This window comes from Manacus candei, unplaced genomic scaffold, assembly GCF_025592945.1.
Source record: "Manacus candei isolate 608988 ecotype Guabito, Panama unplaced genomic scaffold, ASM2559294v1 h1tg000011l, whole genome shotgun sequence".
Lineage (NCBI taxonomy): Eukaryota > Metazoa > Chordata > Aves > Passeriformes > Pipridae > Manacus > Manacus candei.
In genome coordinates this window covers 26,911,298-26,933,712 of record NW_026138059.1, presented here as the reverse complement: position 1 = coordinate 26,933,712, position 22,415 = coordinate 26,911,298, and the positions used below count along the sequence as shown (strand labels likewise).

The following is a 22,415-nucleotide window of genomic DNA, read 5'->3' as shown; positions in this document are numbered from 1 at the left end:
GAAAAGAATATGGACACAGTCTTTTATCTTCAAGAGTGGATAGGGAAGGAATAGGACAGCAGGACATATGCTAACTTGGCAGTGTTCTTATGTTTGTGGGTTTGGTTTTTAGTTGTTTGTTGTTTATTTGTTTGTTTTTAATCTGTGATTATTGTTCAGACAGGCATAGAAATTGCAGCAGTAAACAGACTTTGGGTGGGTGTTGATTTCCTGAATCAAGGCTAAATTCAGGATTCATACACAGAGAGTCTCTCTTGCAGTCTGGAAGCTGTGGGGGACTGCCCAGCTTGTGTTGGGCACACAGCCCCTCGGCACCAGGGAGCAGCAGTGGGAAGTACCACAGCCAACCACTGCCATCCTCTTCTGGCACAACCTCATCGCACTGTGAAGCCATCCTGGCAGAGACCATGTCTTCTCCATTAGCACTGTGGCTACCATGACGTGGCTTTTTGGAAGCACGGGGGGCACTACTGCAGTGTCCCCAGCTGTATATGACAATAAGTAATATTAATGACTCATGCTTTCTCCAGTAAAAGACAGAGGCAGTGCTGGGGGCATCCTTGTGCCTGCCCTGACATGGGCTGTGTTGGACTGTGGAGTCTTTCTGAAGAGACTTTCTCTGAGCATTGAGGCTTGCTGTAGCAGAGGCCCAAGTTAAGTGTCACAAACATGACCTCACTGAAGAGCTATTAGGTATTTAAAGGCATTAAACAAATAGGTAAGTATTTGAATTACTGCCCAAGCTCTTCTTGATGTATGACTCTTTTTCACCCTGTATGACTTTGATATGGTATCTGAACAAAAAAAGGCAAAAAAGGCAAAAAACCCTAAAAAATTGACTACAAACAGATGCTTATTATCACCATACATAAAGTGCTTTTTGCTACCTTGTTTAAAAAACCAAAACAAAACATGTTTTACTGAGCAGGAGGGATGCCGTACAGAAATTCTTTCTCTCAATTTTTTCAGAGTATGAAGTGCACAGCTGTGTGTCTGAATGTGACATGTTAAGTGTTTATGAGCATCTAGGAGTGCTGGATTAGCCAAGTTTCAGCTTCATTGCTGGGGAAACAGTCACTTAAATTGGAATTGGTGGTTCTGAGGAGCCTGGTTCTGCCCCACAGGGCTTCCTTCAGGGTGCCTGTACCCAGCACAACCACTGATGGAGGGTGTGGGCACAACAGTCTGGAAATGTGCCTGCAGAAGGGGGACAGTGTCACCATCAGCATGCTCTACTGTAATTTGGTGAAGCTGGCTTATCAAAGCCCTAGCAAACCTGTACTGGGGCCTGTTGCAGCTTGTCTCGTGGACATGGTGACTAGCCTTTCCCTACTGAAACTGAGTTGTTCTGCTTTCTCCTCCATTTAGATGCAAACCTAAGGCTGTGTTCAAAAGCCCTGAAGATGTGTGAGAGTGTGTACAAGCTGCAGCAGGTACTGGAGCAGGACAGATGGCAGCTTGCAGAAGTACCCTGCTTTCTCAGAACACTATTTCTGCACTCTTGTTAGGCTCATGGTGTATTCAGACCTTGGTTGTGGTCTCAAGGAAGATGCTACTCTAGCTAAATACATGCATACAGCCAGCCCTTGCTATGTGTGGGTCTGAGTCTACAAAGTGATTGTGGTGCCTCTTACATACCATCTGACTGCTTATCAGATTGAAAATCTGGGTGCTGAAAAACTTCGCAAATCTTCACAAATTGTCATGGAGGCCACTATGGTCCTTGGAAAATTCGTTTCTGTTGTGCAAGTCCCAGACATGTCTGCAGAGCTCCTGTGTCCTTTGGCAGGGTCTGTCTCACTGACAGTGCCTAAGCTGGAGATAGGCTGGATCAGCTCATCAGTGTGAGCCCTGAGTGCCACACACTGACAGCACAAGGTGGCAGTGGATCCACCTGGACTGTTCCTCAGCAGTTCCTGTTAACCTGCCCTGGTGGACTGTGCTTGGTGTGCAGATCTCTGTCGGCACTTACCACAAGAAATGGGAAAAAGCTGCATGAGGGCACACTATGGTGACGAGTAACCTCACCAGGTCCTGATCATTAATGAGCAGCAGCCTACAGTGAAGTTTTGATATAAGGTTTCTAATAATAGAAGAGTGTGCATTTGTTGTGGGACATTTTCTGCTTATTTACTCTTCGTGAATTCTTTGGTTGCTAATTTTGAAAGTGCTGTGGAAAACTAGTAACATCATCAGTGAGTCATATGAATGGTGATGGGCTCTTGAGAGATTAATATAGCTTGTCTTTTTGGTAAAAAATGAGAAACCTTCAAGGAAGTGTTCGTTGCTTGCCATTTCTTCATCTCAGTCCCCTCTTCTTGGGGCTAAATTTGTTCATAAAAGCCTAAAATTTAAGATGGGATGGCTCAGTTTTTAAAAATGTATGCAAATGTTTCATCCAAGCTCTGGATTAGCTGGGCAGTGTCAACATTGCAGTATATGCCAAGGAGAAGATAATCAGTGTTTCAAAAGGGGCCTTACATGGTTTTTCACTGACTCTTGCCCCAGCCCCCTCATGAAGAGCCATTGACAGAAATGTGTAACATAAGTTCAGAAATGTTTTGCACTGTATAGTGCTAATTAAATGCAGATGATATGAAAGACCAGTTATTTGGATATCTAAATCTCCTTCTCTTTCAGGCCCTGCAATTCCTGTTGGGGTGGATGTGCAAGTTGAAAGCTTGGACAGTATTTCTGAAGTTGACATGGTATGTAATCCTCTTCTAAGCCTCAATTACTTCCAGTCATAAAATGTCGTTCCCACCTGAAACCTGTGGGTTTCAAATTATTGGTCAGATCAAAGTAATGGCAGCATCTGTGAAATTCAGAGGCTCATATTCAAAAGCAAAGACTTGATAAAACCAGGTGATCAAAGGCTTATCTCTGTATCTACAGATAAAGATTAAAAGCATGAAGGAAAAAACGACCTTGAATGGGAGAATAATCAGTGCTATGAAAGATATATCACAGTGAAAAATATAAACAGCTGTGTATGAAGGTTTGAAGGTATAAGGTGAAGTTCACATAAGCTGTGCTTACTGCAGGAGTTTTCTTCCTTGGGGAAACATTGAGTTCACATGAATATTCATATACATTTGGGGGGGAGTGTTGTCTGTTTGTTTGGGGGGTTGTGTATTTTTTGGTTTAGTTTTGGGTGGGGTTTTTTTTGTTTGTTTTTGTTTTTCTTTGTTGTTGTTGTTTATGGTTTTTTGTTTTTGTTTTTGTTGGGTTTTTTTTTGTTGTTGTTGTTGGTTTTGGTTTGTTCTGTTCTTTGCTGTAGAAAATGGAATAAAAACACTGGAAAGTGCAAAGAGGAACATAGAGGAGAAGAGGAAGCTTCTTAGTTCCTTCCTTCTTCTGCCTTTTCCTCCCTGTTCTTGGTTATCTTCTCTGGTCTAGACAAAACACAAAGGAAGAGCTTTAGCTTGAGTGGTTTTTACTGTGGTGCAATTACATCTTCATCCCACTTTGAAGGGGTCGGAGTAGATGACTTTAAAGATCCCTTCCAACCCAAACTATTCTGTGTTCTAGGATTAAACAAGGGAGCTTGGCTGCCTGGATATTTGAAGAGCAGGTTTGGGGGTATGCGTGCAATGAGGTGTGTAGGAGGGAGGTGTCAGCATAGGAAATTGCCACCACAAGGAGAATTGGGGCTCTGGTATATCAAGATAATGTCAGAGCAGCAAAGAGACCTAATTAGTAAATAATTCACAATGATTTCTATCAGGACCATCTGATTTCAACAAAAGTGTTGCCTATCAGAAAGCTTTGAGGTCAGTTCTCTCCCTTGGCTGTTGATAGCTCCGTAGTCCTATTTTCCCAGCACATGACAAGCACTTTCTACAGCAGTTTCTGATATGTATTTGGGGTGGAAGAATGGTCTCTCAGGTCAGTCTGAATTTCATTGGTTTGTTTCTCCAACAGACTGTCCTGGCGTGGGTGTTTGCAGAGAGGAGAGCGGGCAGTAAGCTGTTAGCATGGCCAGGGGACCGGGGCTGCCTGTGCCTGCAGCAGGGTGCCCTCCTTGGCTGCCAGTTGCAGGCAGGGCAAGGCTGCAGGCAGGGCTTATTTCAGACTGCTCTGAAGGGTTAGTGGGCCCAGAAATCAGGTACTGTCAGCTGGGCAGTCTTTACATGCTCACTGCTTGAGCAGGCACCTGATGCTCCAAAGAAGCACCAGACAGAAGCGTCAGGAGCCGCAACCCATCATACCTGCAAGACAGTGCATGTCAGTGAGAGCAGCCAGGAGATGTTTAAAGCACAAGGGTTTAAAATTGGTGCCTGTCTGGTTGGCATGGATGGGCTGCTACTGTGTGCATTGACAGGGCACGCTCTTGGGGCTGCCTGGAGCACAGCACAAATATGAAATGTGCTGTCAAAATCGAGGTACTTGTGTATGCTCATTTGCTGTGCCTCTGGCAGGTACTACCCTTCTCTCAGTTTCTTGTAAAAACTTGTTTCCTAAAGGATTTTCCTACTTGTGAGTGCTGAAATAACCCTCTTTTTTTTGCTTGTAAATAGCATGTGTGCTGGTCAGAAAGGAACAAGCTGTCAACTAACTGCCTCATTTGACTCATGCCGTGAAAAACTTCCTTTATTTAGATTTTATACTTAGTTGTCACTTTGACATTGTGTTTGTAGCATTTGGTGTGCTATGTGTTGACCATTGGAGAGAGAGGAGAGTTGACCATTGTGTTGGCCTGTTTGGAGAGAGAAAGGGGGTGAGGGTGAGAGAGAAGAAGCTCCTGCCTGGTAGGACAGGGAAAGGGGTGACCTGGAATATGGTGTGACCCTTCCCATGTTGTCCCTACAGGCAATCTCTTCCACCTCCTCTGTGGAGGCTGTAAGCCTTGCTGTGGTCGATGTCACATCGTTCCCTGTTCCCCTGTGCTCTGATGATGGAGCTGCCCAGAGGCATTTTGCAGCCGCAACCTCCAGCTGCCTGGCTGTCCTGGTTTTGGCTGGGATAGAGCTAATTTTCTTCTTAGTAGCTGGTACAGTGCTGTGTTTTGGATTTAGTATGAGAATAATACTGATAACACAGTGTTTTGGTTGTGGCTAAGTAGTGCTTACCCTAAGTCAAGGACTTTTCAGTGTCTCATGCTCCGCCAGTGAGGAGGAGCATGGAAAGACAGGAAGGGACATGGCCAGGACAGCTGACCTGAACCGGCCCAAGAGATATTCCATACCATAGAAGGTCATGCCCAGTATATAAATTGGCAGGAGTTGGCTGGGAGGGCTGATTGCTGCTGGGGGACAGGCTGGGAATTGGTCAGTAACTGTATTGTGCATCACTTGTGTTTTCTGGAGTTTTGTCCCTCTCTCTTTTTATGACCCTTTTCATTAATCTTACTATTATTATTTACTTTATTTCAATTATTAAACTGTTCTTATCTCAACCCAACTTTTTCTGATTCTCTTCCCCATCCCATTGGCTGGGGACTGGGGGAAGGAGGAGTGAGCAGGTGTCCGTGTGGTACCTAGATGCTTGCTGGGGTTAAACTACAACAATGGTCCTCCTCACCTGGAGCCCCATGTCCCTCCATCTCATGTCATGGCCAAGGGAATGGTGACCCTGAATATCCAGGCTCTTTTTTACCCCTTTTTTGACTTCTGCTGTAACTTGCACTGACTCCTAAGAAAGCAACAGTTGTGCCTCTTCCTTTATTTCCTTTTTCCCAGCTCTAGTCAAGCCGATGAGCTTGATGTCCCTCCCCTGAGGGTGACTTGTCCAATCAGGTTGCGACCTAAGCCTGTCAGCAGCAGCAGTTGCTGGAAGTATTTCTTTGTGACTGTAGTTGTAAGGGGAAGGTGGCCAGTGTCCAGTAGGGAACAGAAGCTGGCAGCATCCCTGGGAGGAGTGGCAGTGGAGCCTGGGACCAGCCTAAGATGGGGACCTGCAGGTGGATGAGCAGAAGTGTCTCCCTGGCAGGTCTCTGCCACGGTCAGAGAGGGAGGTGTCTGGCCAGCTCTGTCCCATACAGGGCAGCAAGATGAGGACTGGCACTAGAGCCTTCTTTGCAAACTAATGAAAAACCTATTGGCAATGCAAGGCTATTACCAGACAGCCCTTTGAAGTGGAGAGTCAGGGGGGATTGTTTGTTACCGTTTTTCACCAAACTAATTGTTTGGTTTTGTTTTTAGAAAGCGGTTGCTGCGCAGTTAGAAAGAGGTCCTGGCCTGTGTTGTTGCCTTTTCAGGCTTGGCAGCTCCCATAACCCCTCATTTGATTGTGAATATAAAGAAAAGAAGTGTATTTGATCTCAGAATGAGAGAGTAGATTCAGCTCTGAAAGCAACAGCTGCCAGGTTGGAATCAACAAACAGATGTTTTCCTTTATGTTACTGAAGCTCCTGCCCCCTCAACAAGCTTAAAAAGGGAACTTTATTTATACACTTTTATGGTAGTCACTTGGTTGCTGTTTGCAACAATTTAGTTCTTCTAAACATTACTTAATGTTTAGCCTCATCATTAAGCTAACTTTAACAATTTTTCCTCTAGATCATGATATTGATACTGTAGTCCTGCAAGATAATTTTGCCAGGGTTGAAGAGTTGTTTCTCTGGGGCATTGCTTCTCTTGGGGCATATTTATATCCCTTTTGTGACTGAACATTACTGGGTACTGTAATACATTCATTGGTTGTTTATGCTTTGTTTTGGCTGAAATTATTTTTTTCAGAAAAATCTATTCACAGAGATCATTGGCCTAGGAAAGAATCAGGAGTTGAGAGTGGAGAGATTTTATCTACCTGGTAGGAGTGAGTTTTCTTTCTGGTGTGTCCCAGTTGTAGAGTGCAGCATTGACAGACCCCTCTCTGGTTCTCTTCATTTTTTGTGAAGGATTTCACTATGACCTTATACTTAAGGCACTACTGGAAGGATGAGCGTCTCTCCTTTCCCAGCACCAACAACAAGAGCATGACCTTTGACGGCAGGCTGGTGAAGAAGATCTGGGTCCCTGATGTCTTCTTTGTGCATTCCAAGAGGTCCTTCATTCATGATACCACCACAGACAACATCATGCTGCGAGTGTTCCCTGATGGTCATGTCCTCTACAGCATGAGGTAACAGTGCAGCCCTGCTGCTCCTGAGAATCCCCTGGGGCTTTGCTGTCAGTTTTGCTCTTGGCTTGACTTTGGTGATCACTAGGACTGCTACTGCCAATCCTGCTACTCACACTGCAGATGCAGAGCCCTGTTTCCAGAAAGTGCAGTGCAAAATGCTTTGCAGGAAACTGAAAGAACCCATGCTTTGGGGAGTAACAGGATAACCTCCTCCCCAGGGGAAGCATGCCCTCAACTCTTTGCAGTCAGTGGAGGGCTTAGTCAAGCAGGAATGTTCATCCCAGGGTCAGTCTGTGATTAAACTGGAAGCTGCTGATATACCAGATGGTGACCTCTATAATTATCCTATTTTTCTTCCTGTTTGTCTAGAAATGTTTTTTTGTTGTTGTGGTGGTGGTTTTGTGTTGATGTAAAGGTTTAAATTTATTGATGCTAAAATGGCAGTATTAAAGGCAGTCAGGTTTTCTAGTAGATTTGTTGGCTGGAAGAGTCCTGAGGCACGTCTGTCATGACCTGGAGGGTTACCCATCCTGTGGGTGTACGCAGATCGTGACGGTGGGTTTGCACAATTCTGTAATACACAAGGACATGGAGGCTTAATCCTCTAAACTTCTCTACCTTATTACAGATTACCAAAAATACCACAAAAGTCACCACTAGCAAGTAAACTACCACAAAATCACCACTACCTATGATGAATAAAGTGAATATTAATATACATATCAAGCTATTTCAAATTACTGTTAACAATCAGTAATTTAGTGTCCATAAATCATGTGGCAACAGCCAATAACAGATATAACTAACTAGGTATATGCTTTCACTGGTTACTTATTAGTGGAGCAACTCTTCAACAGTATACCAGCAGGTACACTTAGGATAGACTGCTTGTATGAATGCATAATAATGATATCAAGTGATTCCATCATCAGGTGAACCAAATCATCCTATGAATGAAGGACAAACTGAAACAGCCTCCAAAGTGGGCCCAGAGAGATCCAATGAGACAACATAGTGGCACTTCAGAGATACTCTGAGTCATAGGGTCTGGAGTCAGCCAGCCACCCCCAGTGAGAGTCCAAAAGCTGGTACAAAGTTCATACAGTGAATTTAACCTGTTTAGGAATGGAAAAGTACATGCAGCATGGAAAGTTCTCAGAGAATAAGGCTTCATTTTGGGTAGAAGTCATGTCCTTCTTATATCCAGAGATATAAGAGGGTGTAGGACACTATCACTTTGAGCAGCCGATAGGTGCTGGTAATTTCTATTTTTTACCTATGATGAATAATAGATAATGATGTTTTCTGTTCTTTCAGAAAAATTTTTATTTTCCAGACAATAAATTGCCTTTTAAATCCCTTTCTTTTTGCAGTTGTTGATGGTATTCCAGGATGTCTCCAGTTTCTAGGTACCCTGTCTGCATTTCAAAGAGGCCAGCTGTGCTTCTCAAGGATGTGTCTGCCTGCCAGGCTGGCAGGCCTTTCTCTGTCAATATTTTTCAGAAGGCAGCTTTTCTGCTCAGTAGTTTCCCCTTCTAACCAGGCCACCTTTACGGCTGCTCACATCACCATCCCAGCAGATTTCATTTACTTCAGAAGAAGGCAAAAAGAAAAGTGGAGAAAAATACACTTCCAGAGGAGAAAAGTTGAAGAGCCCAAACAAAAGGATATTTCCCCAGGGCAGAAAACATGCTCTCAGTGTACAGAGACCTTGGAATGTTTTGTAGCCAAGGATTTCTGTTCTAGGATTTTTCTGGAACTTACTCACTTCAGATATGGCAAAATGGTTCTCAAAAACTAGGAAAGGTTTTCTATAAAGTTTTATTCAGGATGCTCTTTCTCTTTGAAGAATAAGCATAGTGGGCAATATTGTCCCAAGTAGGACAATATTGTCCCAAGTAAGACAATATCCCACAGAACTAGGGGGTTCCAAAGTTCACTCTAAAGCAAAGTTTCATGGTCCAAATACAATTCTACTGAATTTATTTTAAAAGCCCTGGACAAATTTGTAAAATCACAAAGAAATATATGCGTGTGTGTAAGAAAGAAATGCATCATATGGCTACTTCATTTTGCCTGATTTAATGATGAAAGTCCCAACTTGATCAAACACTTAAGAACACTTTCCCTGTTATGAACCCATTTAATAAATCCATTTATTGCGTGGGAGGTCTGATTACCCACACCTAAACTAAGCACCTAAAGACACTGTGTATTTTTTTGGAACTGGATGAGGATGAAGGTGCCATATAGCTGGAGAGACAAGAAGCAGAAAGAAAAATAAAGAATGAGGTTAGATGAAAGATTGGGTCAGCACTGAGGGGAGAAGAGCAGCAGGAGGGTAGGGACCTTCCTGACAGCTGTTGCTCTGTGTAACTGAGTATCTGTTTCCATTGCTCACACCCCACAGTTCTTATGTTCTAAAGCCAGGAGCAATCCACTTATTAGCAGTGCTCAACAACCAGAATGAATGAACAAGTATTTTTAATGGCAAACATTGGTTCTGTTCAGGTCTCCTCATTTGCACACATGCAGAGTATTTACTTTCAAAATTTTCTGTGATCTGTCAAGGAGGTGATGTGAATTTTTAATGTTATCCACAAGAGAGAAGACTGTGAGTTAACCACAGCTGACTGCACAAGGGTTAAATGGATAATCTGATACATAAAACAAAGAAGAATGAGAATCTTCATGGCATTTGGGCCTGGTAGTGTTTAGGACACAGAATGAGATCTGGCTGACAAAACATGGGTGCCTGGTCATACTGGAAATGCCCTCAGATGTCTTGAGATATCTGCAAGGGGTTGATACTGGGCTGAGACACATTTCATTCCTCATTTCAGCCTTGGGCTTTCATGGGCACCTAAAGACTTCACTCTAATTGAGGAATATGTTACTGATGAGCTGATTTTCTGTGCTGTCATTGGCTAATGAATTGTTATTGACCACAGGTTGTGCATAGTTCAGGTGATGCTGAGGAAAGAAAATAACAGAAAGAAAGAAAATAATGCGACTGAGTTACACAATGCTTAAATGCTACACACAATTAGGGGAGGTCATTGCCTCAATAGACCTTCTGGAGCACATCCCCAAAAATATTCTTTAAATTTTGCACGTAAGGCAAAAATTTGCTCTAGTTTTATGGTCAAAATGAACAGTGTGAGCTTTTCAGGTGATGAGTGTGTAGATCAGGGTAGGATTTGCATCTAAATCCCTGCAACAGAAGAAAAGTTCTTTATCAACGTCTGCAATAAATCTAGGAAATGGTCACAGCTAACGTAAGTTGGCTTCTGAAACGATGAGTCACAGCTGATTTGAGCCTACTAAATTGAGAGCTCCACTGCAAATCCGTCTGCAAGAGAAAGTTCACTGACCCACTGGAAAATTTCTTATGTAACAATGTGCACAACTGGACTAATTTAAAGACTGGAGCTGTGATTGCTGCAGCTCTTTAGCTTAGACTTAAACTTAACAGAGGCAAATCTCACTTCTTGAAAATAAGCTGCATCCATTTTACGTCCCCTGGCCCAGGAATACACCCCTCAGATTAAAATAATTTTATTGAGAACAGAAAAGAAACTGCTTTTTCTTTAAAAATATATGTAGTGGAGCAATTCTGTGGCTTGCAATAAGGATGGTCATGTTCCTCAGACTTGGATCATTCTTGGGGTGACTATGGAGGGAACTGAGCAATGGGGAAAATGAGGAAACCTTAATTGAGCTGTACGTGAGAGAAACTTCAAATGTAAATGGTGAAGTTATTTTATGTTGTTGCTTTGTAGATAAATACTTGGCTGTAAAATACAGTAGAATGACTGTACTGACATTAGTATAACTGTAATGTTCAAGATAGTGCTTTAGTTCCTTGGTAGATATTGAAATTACATCTTCCTTTGGAGTTTCTGTGTATAATCCAGCTCGTTTGAACTTGGATAATTGGTAATTTTCCTGGGGATTTTATGCTAACATCATGCATAATTTCTGGCTTTAAAGCTGCGGAATAATTATCTGCAATAACATTCTGCTTGATTGCTCCTCACAGAAACCAACTTTTCTTCTCATTTTCAACTTCTAGGGTCACAGTGACAGCAATGTGCAACATGGACTTCAGCTGCTTCCCCCTGGACTCTCAGACATGTTCTCTGGAGCTGGAAAGCTGTATGTTGTATCTGTGTTTCTTGCTACACGTGCTTCATGGCTGGCTGCACAAGCATTGCACTGGACACATTTCAGAATACTTTTTATTTCAGGGCCTGAAAAGATAGTTCACCAGAGTTACTAAAAGACTTTCTATTGACTCAACAGTGTTGTATGTCTAGTCCTTATGCTGCTAGACAGGGGAATTTGCAAGGAAAACATCCTATGACATAATCCTGATCCTGCAAACACTGTGACCTGGGCTAAGCTTCTTTGGGAAGGATTTGTTCTGTGGAGAACTTAATGTGAACAGTAAAATTTTCGTGGCTGTTCTGTAAACTTTCTCCAGTGTAGACTAACATCTAGATGTTTTGAGGTCCTCCCAGCTGTTTAACTGAAACATTCCTCTACAAACAGCAGAATCACAGGGTAATTGACATTGATGTTGAGGTCAGCTGCTCCTTGAGTTCAGCTGCTCCCTGTTGAGAGCAGGGAGATCTTTATAGTGGGTTGCTCAGGGCTGTGTCCATTTGGGTTTTGAACAAGGTAAAGCAGGCTCCACAACTTTTCTGTGCAACTTGTTCAAATATTTGACAGCCCTCATCCTGAAAAATTTACTTTTACCTGCTTGGAAACAACCCCTTGCTGTAACTTGCATCCTTTGCCTCTTGTCCTTTCATTCTCTATCTTGATGAAGAGTCTGAGAAAAACCTACTGCCATCTTCTTTATGACCCTCAACAGGGCAGCATCTGGACCCCACCACAGACTGCTCTTCTTCCAGCTGAACGAACCCCGTTCCCCCAGCCTCTTATGCTGTGTGCTCCAGCCCCTGACCATCTTGATAACCCATTTCTCATTCCCCATTCCTGATACCTAGTGTGATAACAAATTCTGTTTTTCATATATACTTTTAAAATATTTCTAGACTTTTGCTTCAGATCCTATCCTTTTTGCTTTTATCATTATAAGATAGTTTGAGTGTTTGTGTGTGAGGTGTCTGCGTTTCCTCCTTCCTCTGAATTCAAGTGCTTTACCCATGATTATTTCTTGATCTATTCTTATCAGTTAGCAAGAGTGCCATTCCAGCTGTCATTCCATCAGTGTAGAGTAAAACGAGGATGTGTTTCCTTGAATCAGGATGACCTAAATTTTTATTTTTGTCATGATATATTATATCATGCGATCTTTTTAACTCAGTGCTGTTAGCAAAGTTATTTGTGGCATTACTTCATGCCAAAGACTGCATCTGTTAGCTTTTGTCAAACCTCCAAGCTAAAGTCACTTCACATCATGTTTCTTTTTTCCCTAAGATGCTTACACTGATGAAGATCTGATGCTGTACTGGAAAAATGGGAATGAATCTCTGAAAACTGATGAAAAGATTTCTTTGTCTCAGTTTTTGATACAAAAATTCCACACTACATCAAGACTGGCTTTCTACAGTAGCACAGGTATTGATCTTTTCTGATTTAATACTACTGCTAAAACTAATGCTGTATTAACTGCCTGTGAGAGGGCTCTTGGGATTATGTTGCTGAAATGTAGTCTCCACGGTCTGGACAACACATGTTTTGTAAGCTCAGTTTCTTTTTTCACTACTCTTTAGAATTAAAATAGCAAAAGAAAGATCTTACCTCTCTGTGCCTACTGTCAAGGCTCTTTCCACTGATTCTGGGTTTCCTCCTCTCTCAAAGGTTGGTACAATCGACTCTACATTAACTTCACTTTACGTCGACACATCTTCTTCTTCTTGCTCCAAACTTACTTCCCTGCTACCCTCATGGTCATGTTGTCCTGGGTGTCCTTCTGGATTGATCACCGAGCAGTTCCTGCCAGAGTCTCTTTGGGTGAGAACAATTGCAAAAAGCCATGACTGTGGGAAAATCTTTGAACGCGAAAGTTTTGGCAGGACTGGGCAATCAAATGTTGGTTTTACCTGATGATTAATGTAATGTAAAACTTGCAGTTTGTCTTAAGTCCTTCCTCATTAAGCAGTCTTCCTGACCTACACTTTGCTCAGGACAGAAAGGGCTATGGTCTTAAAACTACAGTTGAGCAGAGAAGTTTCAGTATTTATGAGCTGATGAATTGAGAGTTTTTCCCTGTTGTCCCGCCCTGCAGTTCTAAGACACACATTCCCATTGGTGACAGTAGAGTTTCACAGGAGTTCAGGCACCTACAGGGCTTTAAAGGCTTCTGTTACAATTTTCATGAGTGCCTTTCAAGAGCAGGATCCTGCCATGTCCCAGTTGCCACAGTGAATATCCCAGCCCAGCTATGTGTCTTCCCAACCAGCCAACACCGATGCTGTGGCCAGTGTTTTTCTCCAGACTGCCTGGAAGGTGGCAATGTGGCACATCTTAACAAAGTTGGGAAAGAAAGGCACCAGCAAGGGATCTAGCCCTATCAGCACCTGTGTACTTTGGTATCACAGAATTATGAAATCATAGAATGGTTTGGGTTTGAAGAGATCTTAAAGATACATAATCCCAACCACCCTGCCATGGGCAGGAACACCTTCCAGTAGACAAGGTTGCTCAAAGCCACATCCAGCCTGGCCTTCAAACATGTTGTTCCATCTGGTGTGCCCCTGGGGAAGCTCAGGCACCTCAGTAACTCCAGGCCTCAGACAACAGTGAGGCAGTGAAAGGAACATAGCTTTCCTCTCTCATCTACAGTGCCTGAGGATGAGAGGCCACTAACCCTGAGGTGAGGCAGATGTTGGGTTTCTCCTTTCCCAAGGGTGTCCTGCACTGAAAACCCAATGTGTCTGGGGTAGTGAGGTCTCTCATTTGAAGGAGTGGAAAAGCAAAGAAGAAGCTGCTTGAAATCCTGCACACACCAATCTGCCTCTCTGGATATCTAAAACTCAACAGTCAGAGCTTTGTCCATGTCAGGACTGGAGGAAATTCTTTCAGCTGAACATAAAAAAGAGCTGATTTGTTTATCACTCCATGCATAGGTTAAAGGAGGCAAAAATATAGTAGGAAAACTCTCTGAATATTAATATGTTAATATGAAAGCATAAACACAGTATTCCAGCTCATAAGTTCATTTCACTTAGAGAGCTATGCACTAGAGCAAACAGATGAGAAGAGGGAGCTGGAAGTCTGCTCCACTGAAAGAAATGTGTTTGGTTTCAATTTTTTTAAAAAAATTGTATCCTTATAAAAAGTGAACAACATTAGCTATGTTCACAGCAGTCACTGTTTTGAAATGGCTGAAGTAGCTATGAATGCTTTTTGACTGTTTTCCCTGTTTAAGTGGCTTTGGGAATGTGTCAATATTCTTCTCTCCATGACAATCCAAAGGATATATTATTTTGCAGGATTATACGTATACCTGTCTAAATATATATACACATACACATGTGTGAAGATATATACATACTCACACATATATAAACACATATATTTAATTATAAACACATACACATGCACACATTTATCTATATAATACCATGGTGGTTGTTCAAAATGTTTTGATTTCCACAGCTTTAACTGTAGACAAATATTTCTAGAGGTAAAAGCATAACACTTTTCTTTTGCATGGCTTCATGCAAAATATTTTATCCTTATTGCCTGTCCTATTTAAAATCAGTGATTTAGATCAAGTCCTCTTTAGCTGTGACCGAAAGTCAATACTAATTTTCTTCCTGGCAGCACCTGTAACACAGAATGGTACAGCTGGGAAACAGGGGTCCCTGTCACCACTGGTCTTAGCAGACCTGACCTTAGGGTTAGGTGTGTTAAAAATGTGTTTTAACAGCACTGTCTCATAAACCCTGGAGATTAAGGAGAGAGTTAAATGCTGTTCCTAGAGAAATCATTGCTCCTCAAAACTCAACCCATCATGAGCACAGAAGTGTAGGTAGTGGAACAGTTCTGCATTGGCAAAAGAGATACGTTACACATATTTATTTGATATTGAATATATTTTAGATCGTCATGTAAACCATAATTTCTGGGTTTTTTTTCTAGAGACGAAAAGCCTTATATACTGTATCAGTCAATAACATTTATTTCTCTTGGTTCTGTCCAGGGATAACCACTGTGCTGACCATGTCCACGATCATCACTGGGGTGAATGCTTCCATGCCTCGTGTTTCCTACATCAAAGCCGTGGACATTTACCTGTGGGTCAGTTTTGTGTTTGTCTTCCTCTCGGTGTTGGAATATGCAGCTGTGAATTACCTGACGACGGTGCAAGAGAGGAAGGAGAGGAAACTCCAGAAGAGGGTGAGAAAAACTTCTTTTCATCAATCTATTCCTTTTTTCCCTTGTTACTGATCTGGTCTTTATGTTGACAGAGTTTTTCAGTGGCATCCTGAATATTCCATATTGATAAATATATACATATTTATATCTTCTGATATATAAATTTCTACATATATATATTTAATTATTTTAGCTGAACACATCCTTGAAAACAAGTCTTTGGAAAAACCAGAGTTCAAAGTTGGTGGAGGAGGGAATTGGGTGCAAAGTATTACTGGGTAAGGAAATTGGTCTATGGGGAATCAAGGCAGGATCTCCTAGCAGAAAGGTTTGGGAGTCCATTTTCATTGCATACAAATACATCATCCATATTGCTGGAACAAGAAAACTTCAGATTTTGAATAGTAGAAGATGGCATTTGCCATTCAAAATTCTACCTGCAGTCTAAAAAACTTGTGGGATGTATGCTGCTAAAGTCAATGCAAGTTTTGACATTAACTTCAACAGAGTGGGGATTTTACATCAGGCTTTTAGCAGGTCATCTCCTTGGTTTAAAATCAGATTTACAAAGAAAACGTGTATCTGTGAAACCAGAACTTGGGCCTTTTTTTTCCATAACATATACTGGATAAGCCATTTCTACAGATAAAAGTGCATCTTGTCCTTGAATATTTATAAACATCAGGACTGAAAAATAGGGGATCTGAAGACAGGAAGGCTGAACAAGAGATAGCTAAGAAAACTTTTTGCTTAGATTAAATGTCTGCTAAGCATTTTTTTAATCTTTTCTGAATTTGCTTGTCCAAGCAGCGGAGCTAAACCCTATTTCTTACTTCCAGAACACAAGCAAAATTCCAAAGTGACTTTTTTGTTCAAAGAGGAAAAAACATCTCAACTAAAATTTCAAGCTCAACTGTTTACAAGCTGTCTGTTAACAGAAAGCCATAATTTCTGTTTCTCATGTGTTCTTCCAGTGTTCAACCATATTTCTTGTTTATGCTTCTAGTTTTCATGTTCGTGCGGAATACCTCACTCGAAAACTATGATGCTGGATGGAAACTGCAGTGAATCTGATGCCAACAGCCTGGCAGGATATACAAGAAACCAGATGGTACCAGAAGAAGAAAAACAAGAAAAGATAGTTGTGCATTTGGCTATGAGCAATGAATCTAATTCATCAAGGAAGAGAGGCCTGAAGGGTCATGTGGGCTTGCGCATCATCCAGAACACTCATGCAATTGATAAATACTCAAGATTAATATTCCCAGGCACCTATATATTTTTTAATTTGATATATTGGTCTGTCTTTAGCTAAGCATGCTGGCACAGCAGTGACTGATTCAGAACACATTTACAAAACTCTCTTTTGTTGGTACTTTTTCAGTCAAATCTGGATGCAAAGCCAGAAAACTGATTCTTTTATTGCTTCTTCGAAGGGCAAAGGGGAGGACTCCAGTAGGCAACTCCATGCACATGGAGGCATCATGGAGGAACCTGCTGTGCTGGTTGATTTTCAACCCACACCCCAGCTGCTGTTTGCTTTAAGACACATGCCATTTCTCATACTTGAAAATATGTGCTCACCTTACACCGAAAAGGTGCTGGCCATGCTGGTGGTGCCTGCTGTACAATGGACAACTAGAAACAGTGCTCATGTGAGCTGTAAGGAATTAGATAAATGCAAATTGCAAGGGGAGGTCTGGACAGTGCATCTCCTGTAAGGGAACTGAATGAACCTTTCCTTTTAAAATCTCTGCTTTTGAGCAAATTATTTTATTTTTCTTTGGCATATTAGCATCGTAGTTTTTTCAATTGTTTTATGAAGAACGCCTCCTTTCAGGGTCCAAATTCTGCTTTCTCTGGATAGGACCTTCATCAACACTATTAGGGCAGTTGACTGTCCAAGGTCAGCTGGACTGGTTACAGAGTGCAGGTGGTATGTTTGTGTCAGTGGTAAGATTTTAAGTAAGGAGCGATGATGAAGGAGAGCTAAGAAGCCCACAGACTCACAGAAGATGGCTCCCAGGGTACCTGGGTAATGAAAGCGGGGAGGTTTGGGCACATTTTTCTCCATATCAATGGAGCACAGAGCATGATAGGTAGCACCTACTCTCTAAAACGAGAAGGGGAACTGATCTGTAGCATTCACACACGTGGTGAATGGGCAGTGCCCCTGGGACTTGGACCTTCACATTCCCTCCCAAGAAACGGAAAACAGTGTTGAGAGCAGCACACATGGCTTTCAAAGGTTTTCCTGTGAGGAAAGTGCAGCTCACAGACAAACTGTACATGCCCATGTGCCTCTCCCAGTCAACACAATGTCCTTCTTCTGAATGCGTTCAGGCATTTGGGATCAAAAGGGAGATGTGTCTGCCAGAACCTCTCTCTGCAGAAACAGAGGTATGGCAGAGATTAAATGGCCAAGGATAATATTGTGGGGTCCAAGGTCGATGTAAGGCCTTTGAAGCTGCTGCAAAGCATTGTAACAAGCTTATGTGCTTGGCAGTTCTTTTCTCATCCTGTGATATCTCCCCTTCCTTTGCTAACAATGCTGCCTGCAAAACCCAAATGTAGAAATATTATAGCAACAAGACAACAATGCTCAGGTTTGTGTGCTCCTTAGTTTTAGAAAACAGAAGGACTTTTTGGCTGTGTTGGAGATTAGGTACATCAAAATATTTGTTTACCATGCTGAAACTGAGCAGTAGGGGCAGAATTTGAAACGTGAAGAGCCAGGACTGAGGTTAGAATAAAGAAAAAGCAAACAAAAATACCAATGCAGCCATAACTATTTGTCAGCATGTGAAATTTTTTGCTCACCCTAGCAGTTATTCTTATGTCCTAAATCTCAAGGGATGTGAAAAGTGGCAGAGAATTGTCAACAACATTGTTGACTGTCAACAAAACCCGGGTTTTCCCTCAAATATTACTGCCTAAGTCAAGCTGATGGTGGCACTGATTTACTGAAAATGAAACTAATGAGAGAAACTAAAATTCACAACCATGTTCCCTTTTTGTCAGCCCTGTTAATAACTGACATAAATGGGGTTCTGTCTGGTCACGAAAGTGAGAAAACACATCCCTGAAATTGCTGGCAAGAAGAGGAGCCATGGAAGGACATGGAAGTGTCTGAGAGCATGGATTGTGCTGTACCCCAGCCTGCTACTTGTCTCCTGATACAGCAGGTCAGTGCACTTACCACCCATCACTTCTGGAGCTGAAACCTTGCTACTTCTCACATTGACAAGTGGAGATTACTACAAGAAAGATGCAAAAAATATTAAAGAAATAGACCACTCCTTTTTTTGAGAGGTTAAAGTTTGGACACAGCAGTGCATTCTTCAGCATTAGCAGTTTTGAGTGCAAAACAGGAACCAATGCCCCAGCTGGCAGCAGGACAGTGCAGCAAAGGGACTTTTGCTGGGAAAAGGCAGCAGAACTGCACCATGAAGTCACCAGAGAGCACAGGGAGTGGGAAACTTGGTTCCTGTGCCCTCCTGTTTTGCCAGTCTTCCTGCATTGCCCATGGCATGTGCCATTTAACCTCTCAGTGCCTCATCTCCTCCATCTAGAAAGTGAGGAGCGGTAAGATTTACCTACCTCATAAGCTGCCAAGGGGCTTAACTTGCTCAACCAGCACATGTGTGGGGCATGGTTATGATTTCTGAGCAGGTCACCCACTGGGAATCTGATTTTGTCTTAGTTACCAGCAAGTTGTTCAAATGCATCCTGTGAATCAGTTTAGGTGGAAGAAAGCAGGTTTCTCCCCTGCCTTATAATGCTATTAAAACTCCCCTGCATTATAATGATATTAAACCAGGGATAAATGTAGCCAAACAGCCAAAAAGTGAGTGCTGTCAATGAATAATGCCTCCTTGCATACAAAAACCAGGAAGTCCTAGTGCTTTACTTTTCCATTTGTTTTTATGACACCTCCTGTTCCCTTAGAAGTTATGACAAAGATGTCCTTTAGATCTGTCATCTTCGTTTGAACATTGCCTGTAGTTAAATGTCTAATAAGCATCTTTTGGAGAGGATACCTTACTGTTATTTTATTTGCATGTGTACATAACTGATAGAGATTGATGTCTGTTTCTACCAGACACAATTATACAGCCTATAAAACCATCAAGAGGGTGTTTTTCCATTAAAGCAAAAAAAAAAATCCATACTCAAACTTAGGCACCACTTACACTTATTATTCATTAAAACAACAGATGGAAAACGTAGATACAAATAAAGCTGATACTTCTTCAGGCAGCATTAGGAGTTGTATTCTTCTGCTTATGAAGAGGAGAGTGGCTAGACATGGAGGTAGAATGAATATTTGAAGTGTAGATTGACAATATATTTCACCCTTGATTTCCCCTGGATTACAAGAGACTCCATGAGCATTGTCTAACTTCCAGTTGCAAGATCCAACCAATGTTTTGAGAAATAGTGCCTGAAGCTAGGCTCTGAGTACTGTTTGATGGATACAACCCAATTCTGTGAAGCACTAAGCATCTGGACAATGAACCTACTGAAGGACAGGATTTTCAGAAATGCACAGGAGATTTGAGCAGAGGAGATTGGGGTCACTGATGAATATGCCTTCTCCAGACAACCCTGTCCAACTCTGAAGAGAGAAAATGTCAGCTCTGCTTATTTCTACATCTGGCTCCATTGTCATTTTACTTACTTCTAACCAAATCATGTCTCTGAAAAAAAGTAACTATGTAGATATGTACACGTATGTATAAAGTATATGCAGGTGTAATGTATAACGTAGGATGACACTGGGGTGTGTACCTATGTTAAATAGTGTACATATGTGAAATTGTGATATATTGTATGTAAATTACCATTTATTATGCCCAGAAAACTTACTATGTTGAATGGAAAAAAGGCTCTTATTGTCAGCCAAGGCCCAAGAAATGAGGTATTAGCAAAAAATAGGAGTTTGCTCACATTTTCCTTCTGAAAAAGGAGGTGTTGAGAAGAAGGCAAGAAACGCTGATGCTAAACTTGTACAGTGGGTGCAATCCACTGTGCTGATTGCTGTAATCAAACCTAGTAATAAAATAACAGATGGAAAGGGTGGGAAAGAGTCCATTTCATGGTGTAACCTTTAAATTTGATTTTAATTCTGTTTGGAGCTTTGAATAAACACCTTACTTGTAATTGATTTTAAGTAAAAAGCATCTCAAAAGGTGGAATAAATGTAGTGTAAGCATGCAAGGATTTTGAAGTATGCAAAGCTCCTCAGGAAAAAGGAACTGTTAATTACAGATATAAGCTATGGAGACATTTTGTGAAAACTGCAGCCCACAACTGAAGAAATTGTAATAATTGCTTTACCATTAGTGGCACATTCTCAGAAGCCCAAATGACAGGTATATATCTCAATCTCCATTTGACTACAAATAAGAACTTGTCATTTAATTCTTCCTCTCTGCCTTTGAAACTATTGTCTCCACACATCCCGATGGAAGATAAAACCGCTCTGAGATTCTGTCTGCCCAATCTCATCTATTATCCCTAATTCAGACAATGGAACTAAAGTAAATGTGCACGGGTGAGGCTTAATAATGGCTGTTGTCTGTCAAATTTCCACAATGGAGAGATTACAGCAAGGTACAGTCTAATTAAGTGAGATACTGCCCTGCTGAAATTTAAAGAGCAGGAAAATGTATTTTAAAAACAGCAAGAATTTAGCACTATTAAAATTAAAATGTAATCCAGTCTCATACTAAGCTGATTAATGCCTTTGCAAAAATGACATTTGAAATAAAATATCAGGGTCATTAATTCCTGGTCAGAGGAATTATCATTTCAGATGAAGTGAGAAGGGTGGGGAGGGAAATCATGCACGAACAAGGGCAAGGTGTTGCTCTTGATATCCAGTTCTTGCAGCAGGACAGAGGCAACTGCCAGGCTGAGCAGAGCCCACTGTAGAGGCAAGAGTTAGAGGATCCAAATTTCCCAAGGCATTCAGTGCCTGGGAATCATGTTACCATGTGGCAATCCTTGATTCGGGCATGAAAAGGATATCCTCTGCCAGAAGTGATGGGATCCCCACCAGCTGTAGGGTAATCACGAGAGATGGCGCAGTGCAGGTGATATAGCCATTTTGGCTAGAGATTTGAGTTCAGTTCTGGCCATGTGTGTCATTAGCTGGTCCTTAGCCAGGGTTTCATGTGGGAGCCACATCCTGTGGCAGCCATGGGCAGAGTCCCCTGCACACCGACACAAAGAGACTTGCACAGCTCCCAGATGTAGCCTCACCTCTCGGCTCATCCGGCCAGCACCATAGAGATAGGGAGTACATCATCGGCATGCCATGAAATGTGCCCCCAGCCCTCCCTTTACAAGGTACTCAGGAACCAGGACACCCCTGCAGTGCCTGCTCCTTGGAGCAAGCAGCAAAGCCCTTAGTAGATAATTTGGTGCCTGATTTTTAAGATTTTCTCCCTTTGAGAAAATACTGAGGACTCCTCTGGGGCAGTTGTCCAAATTGGACTTCTTCCACAAGTCTCTTAGAGAGTTTCTGAGGGCAGATATATGACTTGCAACCATAGAAATTAGCTTAGGAAAAGTGCCTGGCAACTCAACCTGTGCAAAATGCATATAAATGATGTGGGGGGAAAAAAAAAAGAAAGATTTTAATGCTCTACTTGTCACGCAGATTTATAAAAGAAAATTGTGTGTTTAGCTTAGAGGGAATTCAGAGAGGGAAATGAAAGGACAAGTTAATTGTAACGACAGTTTGAATTACTTGAACAAATATATTTTGGGAAATGGGACAGAACACTGGAGCTGTAAAACTCTCTAGCCTCCTGGCTGTTTCCATTTTATCTGGATTTTTATCGGGATCCAAATTAATTTCAACCGTGAAATTTTAAACCTTTCTTATTAAGGTATATAATGACCACATTTTTATAGGTTCAGTCATGAGGAGACCTTCAGTGCTGTGCACAGATTGTAATTGCAGCAGCCTCCAAGTAAAATTACTG

At 41.8% G+C, this 22,415-nt stretch overlaps 1 protein-coding gene across 1 annotated transcript in view; it reads left to right on the top strand.

Moving 5' to 3' along the window:
* The window catches only part of GABRR2 (gamma-aminobutyric acid type A receptor subunit rho2), a 32,678-nt gene extending 15,943 nt beyond the window's left edge, over positions 1–16,735 (top strand). The window contains exons 3-9 of the mRNA XM_051777758.1: positions 2,641–2,708; positions 6,842–7,065; positions 11,141–11,223; positions 12,514–12,654; positions 12,898–13,050; positions 15,245–15,441; positions 16,427–16,735. Coding sequence (XP_051633718.1) covers positions 2,641–2,708; positions 6,842–7,065; positions 11,141–11,223; positions 12,514–12,654; positions 12,898–13,050; positions 15,245–15,441; positions 16,427–16,735 — 1,175 coding nt within the window. The remainder of the gene's footprint in view (positions 1–2,640; positions 2,709–6,841; positions 7,066–11,140; positions 11,224–12,513; positions 12,655–12,897; positions 13,051–15,244; positions 15,442–16,426) is intronic.
* Positions 16,736–22,415: the final 5,680 nt, after the last annotated feature.